The sequence below is a fragment of the Chaetura pelagica genome, unplaced genomic scaffold, assembly GCF_000747805.2.
Source record: "Chaetura pelagica isolate M959 unplaced genomic scaffold, ChaPel_1.0 scaffold69, whole genome shotgun sequence".
Taxonomy (NCBI): Eukaryota; Metazoa; Chordata; class Aves; order Apodiformes; family Apodidae; genus Chaetura; species Chaetura pelagica.
Genome location: NW_009970724.1, coordinates 623,309 through 631,981, shown reverse-complemented (window position 1 = coordinate 631,981; position 8,673 = coordinate 623,309). Strand labels below are relative to the sequence as shown.

The 8,673-nt window shown below is 42.8% G+C and overlaps 1 protein-coding gene across 1 annotated transcript in view; it reads left to right on the top strand.

The window, feature by feature from the left end:
• MAST2 (microtubule associated serine/threonine kinase 2) overlaps positions 1-8,673 on the top strand; it is a 96,967-nt gene that overhangs the window by 80,292 nt on the left and 8,002 nt on the right. Inside the window, 4 exon segments of the mRNA XM_010006549.1 lie at positions 1,826-1,935; positions 4,393-4,547; positions 5,308-5,612; positions 8,224-8,439. Of these exon segments, the coding sequence (XP_010004851.1) occupies positions 1,826-1,935; positions 4,393-4,547; positions 5,308-5,612; positions 8,224-8,439 (786 nt within the window).

Sequence of the window (8,673 nt, the reverse complement as noted above, 5' to 3'; positions counted from 1 at the left end):
GTAGGGAAAATTCTTTAGAGTTTTAAAGTAACTTAAATTACTTTCACTGCAAGTGTATCACCTTATTTTAGTATTGTTAACGCTAATGAGATATGAAGTGCCTGAGTGGTGTGTATTTATGTCTGTGAACTGCCATGGTATCAGTGCTGTGTAAGATTCCTGGTATTTGCAGATAAGCACCAGACAGAGTTGGTGCTCTTGGGAAAGAAGGGAGGAGTGTCACATGAGGGATGAACAGGTCTCTGTCCCCAGAGCTTTTGCTCCCTGGCTTTTCTCATCTGACTTGGGGACCCAAGCAGGTGGAAGAGGCTTGGGCTCATCACTGGTCAGGTGGGAACTTTCCCCCACTCCAGCTGCAGTGTAGGATGATACCAGGCTATTTCAGTTCCCTCAGCTATGGCAGTTTCTGCCCTGCTTCAGTGGAATCTCTTCCATCCTTCCTCCAGAGACAGGGGACTGTATGAAGCTTGGTTTTGCCCTTCTCCCACTTTTTTGCTCAGGGAGAAGGGAGGGAGAGAGCAGTCTGGGCTACCATGCTGCAGGAGCAGAGATCCTATTTAGATAGTGCTCTCCCAGAGTGGGGAAGAGGCTTTTAGATTAGGGGTTGGGTGGAGAGGGAGAGAGAGAGAGAGATAAAGAAATCTCCGTGCACTTGCTGCAGAGAGAGCAATTTGAGACAAACTGTGCAGAGGGGGCAGAGGTGTGTTTTGCTTATACTGAGGTTGCACTCAATGGTACAATATACATGTGGAAACCAAGGTGGTGGTGGTGGGTTCCAGCCCTAATTGGACTTAGTGAACATTGAAATGTGAGCTCTGGTCACTGAATTGGGTCAGTGATATGGAGAAGCTCAGCACAGAGATGTGAGTGGATCCTGGTGGGTAAAAGCACCATGTTATGTTTAGTGGTGCAAATCAGTGGGTCTGTCATGTAGGAATGATGGCAAATTCCTCAAGTGCCTAGGCGTGCTCAGCAAGTTGTCGGGGTGACTTTGATGTGAGTCCTTTTGAAAAGACTGGGATTCTCACGTCAAGAAATATCTCACATAGACACTGATAAGAGTTGGCATTGCTGTTATAAACCCTAATGCAGAAAAATTTTAGAATTTATAAAAGTAGCTTTCTGGCTGATACAGTGTAGCAAATTTGGTTCACTATAGCTATCAGCTTTCTGTAGCCAAACTTATTAACAGCTGACCCACAAAATCCAGTGTGGCTGGCTTAGAAATCCAGTGCTGCAAATCTCAAAGCACAAAATCTCTTTGGAGGCAGTTGAGATTTTTTGCATTAAAAAATAGCTTTGCATATTGGCTGCTTGCCCATTTTCTTTCACTAAATCTAATCCTTTTTCTAGTTGTAGGAGAGGAGGGAGGAAATATTATTTTGGGGATAAATATTTTTATTTTTTTAAAGAAGGTTTGTGTGTATATGTGCAGCACAGAATTTTTACAATCATAAAGCTGTTTATTGGAAATTGGGACAGTGAATTGTTTTTGTTTCCTTTCATGTGATTGTTTGTCATGGGGAAGAAAACACTTATACCACAAAGGGTCTGCAGGATTAGACACTTGCTGAGTATCAGCTGCTTTTAGAGTATAGTTGATATAGGATAAATTGAGCAGGAAGGAGGCAGGAAGGAGGTATTCTTCTCTGCTAATTGTAGAGGATGAGCAAAACTGGCTGGCTGTGTTTCGGTATTCAGGGAAATACCCTGCATGGTATATAAACAATCCAAGTTTTTTACAAGGAGACAAGTAGGAATGCTGGAAGTGTGTGAGTTCTTAACACTCCTTGCACTGATGAAACATGACACGTCTTGTTCACAGCCCGTTCTGAACGGTACCAACATCTGGATTCAGAGGAAGAGGAGGACACTAATGATGATGATCACGTGGAAATTCGGCAGTTTTCCTCATGCTCACCGAGGTTCAGCAAGGTAGGAGCAGGATACCTTGTTGAAAGAAAAAATTCAGAGAGCAAGACAGATTCATTGCTTTGTATGAGTTAGATTTTAATCATGCAGGTGATATGTGGGAGTCACATCGCGTTTAGTATTCACTGAGGACAGAAAAATCTTTATACATTGTTTATTCTGTGATAGTTTGTGGCCTATTAGAAGATGAGTGCAAGAATAATTGAAGAATAAGATTCTGTATTTCTTAATGTTTCACTAATATGCAGCGAACTGCAGAGACCTCTCCTGTGTCTGATACAGTTTGATGTTTTTACTAATGACTTGGATGCTGGCATAGGGAGTGTTCAAAGCTTATTTGCTTTGAACAGTATCATTCTGAAAGGGTCTTCCAGGAGGTGACAAGTTAGTATTAGGATGAAAATTGATTTTGACATTTTGGATTAATGGTTTAAAATCAAAGGGATGCCATGCAGTAAGAGCACAGGTGGAGATTACACCTCTGCTTTTCATTGTCTCAAATACAGCCTGAGGGGCCAAAGGCGAGGTGACAGTTTCAAAGAGAAGGATCTGGGCAGATAGTGCATTGTGAGTTAGATGTGCCAAATTATTGAAGCAAGAAAGCAGTTACCATACTGGGTGAGCATGAACATTTTCTGCAAGGAAAATGAAGAAATCCTTTCCATCTGCTTAGCAGTAGGAAGGTCAGAGCTGGGATAATCCGTCCTCTTCTGGGCAATTTATTTGAAAATAAACTTGGATAGTAAAAGAGAGTCTGGAGGAAAGCAACAAGAATGATCCAAGATCTACAAAACGTAAAACTTAATGTGTTTCCAAATGCATAACTGCTAGAAGGAAAGAAGTACATCGGTCTTTCTGTCCTCCGCAGAATTGATATAAAATGATGGGCACAAAGGGGGCATAGGGTAGATGATAAGGAAAAGTTTCCAATGTTGAATAATAATAAAGCACTGGCATGGGCTGGGGAAGTTGTACTGTTTCCATCACAGGTGGCTTTTAAGAATAAGTTGGAGATATTTCTGTCGGCAGTTAGAAGACAGCTGGTTTTGGTTTGTGGTGGAGAAATGGACAGGAAGCCCTAAGAAGGTCCCTTCTAGCCATGCTTTCTGGATTTAGTCTGTGGAGGTCACATGTTCTTACTCAGGTGATCTGAAATAAAAAGTTGGAATTTTGGACATTTTGAAATACAACTCCACTGTTAGCTTGAATAAAAGGAAGTATGTTTGGGGCGGGGGAGAAGGGAGAAGTGCTGTTTTGAGGTCAGCCCACTGTATCAATTTTATTGCCTTCCTTTTGATGAGATGGGAGTAGGAATTTTACTTAAAGATTCTGAAAGATATTTTAGTTTTTCATTACAGTTCTCCACTACCAAAGTCAGTTTTTGAAGCACCAGTTCATTCATTCCTCTTTGTCATCAGCTGGGCTACAGTGGCTTAAGTAACAGCTACCATTAATTTTATGGAGTTGCTCCTGATTTGCATCACCAAAAATACGTTTAAAATTGGTGCTGAGGATTAGTTGGGGTTTTGAAAAAGTTCTCAGGAGTACATAAGGGTTTCTTTTTATCTGCCTTTTCTCACCATGAGTGTTGTTCATCTGTAAGACTGAAGCTTTTCTTTAGGGTTCAGTGTTTTTGTCACAAAGAGAAAAAGTTCACTTTTAATGAATTTATTTTAAAATCTGGAGAATTATACAGCATTTGTAGTGTGGGAGGCATAAAAGGCTCATTATATTTTGAAATTCTTGTCTGACAATTCAGCCATATGATTTATTAATAGTTATCTTGTTGATGCTCTGAATTTTTAATAACATTATTTTCATTAATCTCTTCTTATGTAAATTAGGCTCACAGTCAAATGTAGTTTTAAAAGGATGGATTTTTTATTTTTTTTCATAATCATTTAATTATTTAAAGACAACTGTAAAACCAAGAAAGGCACTTTCATTAAGCTGTCAGCATTATAGTAGATTCCTCGAGGAGGGCAGGACTTTTTTGTTCTGAAATAAGCTTGGGGCAATGCTGATAGACTGATGATAATGAAATGGGGTCATGAGCATGATGCCTATCAATGAATTGAATTTGTGTAGTAAGATTTCAAGATGCAGATGCCAGCCTTCAAGGCTTGTGGAACCTGCTTTAGCAATAACTCCTCTTAGATTTGAGAATCATGAAAAGGAAAAAATCAAGTAGTTTGAAAAAGTCTTAGTATTTCTGCGTGTGCTGGGCTGTTTTTAGTGGGCAAGTGTAGGTGCTGTTGCAGAAAAGCACGTTTATGTTTCTGAAGCATTTTCCTGGCACAGTTTGGACATGTCACGTCTGCACTGTGTTTAGTCAAAGAACATTGACAGGTTTGTCCTTTCAGGGAATATCTCACTTTTGAGAAGAGACTGTGTCCCTTGAGCAGAAAAGGCCACGTAGGTTGTTTTTTTCTGTACAGAACTATCTTTTCCTGCATGCAGGTGTACAGCAGCATGGAACGTCTCTCCATCCACGAGGAGAGAAAGACTCCACCACCAACTAAACGGAGTCTGAGTGAAGAAAAAGATGACCGACTGGACAGCCTTGGTGGCTTGAAGAGTCGAGACCGCAGCTGGGTGATCGGATCTCCTGAAATGTAAGTCCTGCAGAACTAAGTCTTCTGGTTTCTCGTGGCATCTGAGAAAGGCTGACCTGTGGCAAAACTTGCTGTGACCAGTGAGGTCAGGAATGCTTCATATGATGTATTTCCACAGATGAAGCCTCAAGAATGGAATAAATAGCTGAAAGTGGATGTGTAGAAGTTACGTAGCCCTTAAATGTACCTAATTAAGTACTAACACCTCCTAAATTTGTAGCACATACTTTAAATTAATTTAAAGGGATTCTAACTTTAAGTAAAGCTTTCATTTATGGAGAGGCCAGTTATGTTGTAGATGTACCAACAGCATTTTTTTCTTGCACAACAGTGAATCCAAAGTCTGTTGTTGCCAGACTTTCACCTTTTGTCACAAATTAGTCAAACCATTAGGAAAGTTTACAGTTTCTGAAGTTCAGAATATCCCCCAAAATCTTGTATGCTAATAAAAATGTCAGAAAAATATATGAATGCCTAGAATTTGGTCCCATTCCTTCCTTACATGCTTAACAATGAAATGTGTTGGAAATGTGGTCTCAGGTGATGCCCCAAGTCTTTGCTGCTTTAAGGCCTAATGTTGTAGCTCTGTCTCCAAGCTTCAGAGGTGTGAGTTGGGTCTGCGTATATATACTTTTTTCGTTTAGACTTATGTGGAGGAAGAAGAAGAACAGTTTCCCACAGTCCGTGTGCGATTTTCACCCTTTGAAGCTCATTGTCCCCCTAACTGAACTGAGGGGCTCTGTCTGGTTTTCTCTCTCAGACTGCGGAAGCGCTTGTCCATGTCGGAGTCCTCGCACACGGAGAGCGACTCCAGCCCCCCCCTGACCGTCCGTCGCCGCTGCTCGGGCCTGCTCGACATGCCCCGTTTCGCCATCTCTGCCGAGGACGAGGGGACTGTTCTCAAAAGGCCCCAGTCCGAGGGGATGCTCCTATCCACTGTGCAGTCACGGGAAGGGTTGCCCGTCCCCATTCCAGAACAGCCTGTGGAGCAAGAGCTGCAGCTGGAAGGGGATGCCGGACCCGCCACCCCCTCCACAGCCGTCAGCAGCGCCTCAACGGTGACAGGTACGTGCGCGGGGTGATGGTGCCCTGGTCCCCAGGAAGCCACCTTAGCCTGCAGGTGTTAACTCTGGATTTGGATGTCGGGTGGTGTGAATGGCTCAAGTGGTTGTGTTAGTAGAGTTCTGAGGCCGTGCTTGTCTTGAAACTAACATCGGTGGCTTAATCTCTTCAAAATTACATCTTATAACTCAGTCTTGTCACTTCAGATTGATTAAGGTCTTCACATGCTTGAGACCCATATAATCTGTGCCTGCTTAGAACCACTGGTACGTACCTGAGGCAGCATTATTTTAATCATGAGTTAGAGCAGATCACTGGTGAGCTGGGGCTGGAGAATGTGGGTGTCAGTCCTATCAACAGACCCCTGCTTCCTGTGGTTTTATTTATCTGAAAAGCTCTAGTTTGGAGTAGCTACTTGAGATTTGCTAACAGAGCAGGGTTTATGTCAGGGACATACAGCTTGCTGTCTCAGCCAAATATCCCAAACCTTAGCCAATTTGAAGGCCTAAAAAATGCAGCATAGGCTTTAATAGAACAGTGTTTGACTTCTGAGCAGCTTTGTCTATCCTGAGGCCATTTTCCAGCACTGGGCTGAGTGGGACCCTCCCTGTACTGGTGCCCTGGGGTGCCCCTTTCAGAGCACCTGGAAGGCAGAGGGTGAAGCTGCCTGTTCCTAAGTACAGAGGAGTCCAGAGCTGGGAACTGGTGGGAAGTAGTAAGAAGGAAAAGAAGGATATTTGGCTCAATGAAAGAAAGCAGGGAAGTTAAATTGAAGGTTGGCAAGATAATACCTGAGAAGGAAGGCATATTTAGGGGAACAGCTAGATTGTAGCTTTGAAAAACAAGGACTCACTGGGTAAGAACATAAGAAACAAGTTGCTTAGGAAACTGAGAGCAAAGGGTAAAGTGATTTTGGATGCCCTGAGGATGGAAAGGAGAGAAAAGGGACACTGGGTAAGGAGTCCAAGTGGCAACAAGTCTGGACAAGGTGAAGGGCACTGAGTAATGTGATGGTGGATTGACAGCAGAAGGTTGAAATGCCTTGGAGGAATCCTGCCATTGGACTAGGGTAAAGCCAGAGATCCCCACATCTCATTATTCCTCTTCTGCAATGCAGTCTGTGAAATCTCCTCCAAAATTGTCCCATTACCCTCTATGGCTCATCCTCCCAGAAGGCCTGGTGCTGCCATCACATACTCCATTAAACCATGGGAAAAGTTATAGGAGTTAAGTAAACAAGCTACCACGTACTTGGATGCCATAGTGGAACCTTAGTTTCTCAATTTCATACTGAAAGTTGAGAAACATGTTATTAAAAATTGCAAGAAAACTTTCATTGCAAATTTGAGTGTCTACAAGTTGAAATGGTCAAAAATGAAGCATCCTGGGCAGCCTGCTCCCCTGAGCCTAATACATGAGAGCAATCTTTAATCCAGCACATGGGATTCTGGGATGCCATTGCTTCAGTGTCCCCAGCCTGCAAAGTTAAATCAGAGGCAGGGGACTGCAAGAAAATAATTTCTTTCCTGTCACTGTCAGGGAGTGCTCCCCTAGGGTGTATCACAGCCTTTTCATGCACAGCCTCTGAGTCGAAGTTCCTCCTTGTCTGGGAGCCTTATTTGAAACTCTGTGGCTGTTAAGTGTTGAGCTGGCATCTGGTACCAAGTTCTATGGGAACGGTGCTTTGAATTTTTATTTTCATGGTACTTCCTGCTTTACTTAGTATGCAGAGCAGTGGTGCCTACTTAAATAACAATGATCAATGTTTTGTTCTGTCCTCATTGTTCAAAACGTGGCCCTTAGGCTTTATTTATTGCATGCTGCTTAAAATTTGCTTTTGAAGACAGAATGATTAATTTCCCTTGTGGACTTGCTGTGATGCTCACCACTTTCATTTCTGAGCACCTTGTAAATTCTAATTAATGTTATTTTCACAATGCCCCTTGAAGGTGTCAGATGGGGAACTGAGAGACAGAGCTTAAGTACAGCACCCCCAGCCCCCAGCATCTGCTGTTGTTGCGTGCCCAGTCTAGTTTTCAAGATTATTTTGTATTTCATATATAATTATAGCAAGTTAAGTAATTCAAGACTAAATTGCAATGGTGCACGGAAGGGGGCAAATTAGAGTTGTCTTTGCAATCCACATTTTTGCCTCCCTGACTTTAGTACCTTAGTACTCTCTTAAAGTGGATTTATGATGTGCAACTCCAGTAGAACCTGGTTCTTCTGTTACAGGCAGTTTTAACTTAAAGATTGACAGTTCTTGCAGGTTGTAAAAATGGAGCACTTTCCATAAACCTGTTTTCATCTATGAACGATCCCATTGCAATGGCTTGCCTGCAGAGCTGCACTGCAGCTTCAGGATTTATAGAATTGCTCCTGAGCAACATGATTTCATTAGCAAGCTTTTCCAACAGAACAGAAGCTGCTAATTTTCTGTATTCAGAATAGCACCATTTCTGTAAATAAAAATTCAAGCCCTGGGGTTTCTTCTTAGGAAAATTTACTCTTGGACTTCATGTAAACATGACTTTGATTTAATGTATTTTGCCTGTAGGGGAATAGACTGTTAGGAATTCCCTGTGGTTCTAATCTGTTTTAATTTAAACTGTAGCTGGGAGCACTGCAGATTTCTCTGATCCACGCGCTCGCAGTAGTAGCAGTGAAGGCCCAGACCTCACCGCTCCAAAAGCCATCAGCGATTTGGCAGCGCGGCGGGCACGACACAGGTTGCTCTCTGGGGAATCAGGGGAGAAACGCACCTCGAGACCTGTCAATAAAGTGATTAAATCAGCATCCGCTACTGCCTTGTCTCTCCTGATTCCCTCAGGTAAGAAATGCCCTGGGTGAGGCATTGGCAGAATCTGCAAGCCCTAAACAAAAGGTCTGCAGACAGATCCTCCCCTTTTTCTCTCCTGGAATAATGCCCTGGCTGGCAGGAGGGGAGAGCTAACTTTTACAATTGGTTTAATATTTACTGCTCGGCAGGATAATGAACGCTGCTTTGCCACAGACAGGGGCATTGTGTGTGTGGTCTGACTGCAGCTTCTGCAAATGGCAGCTG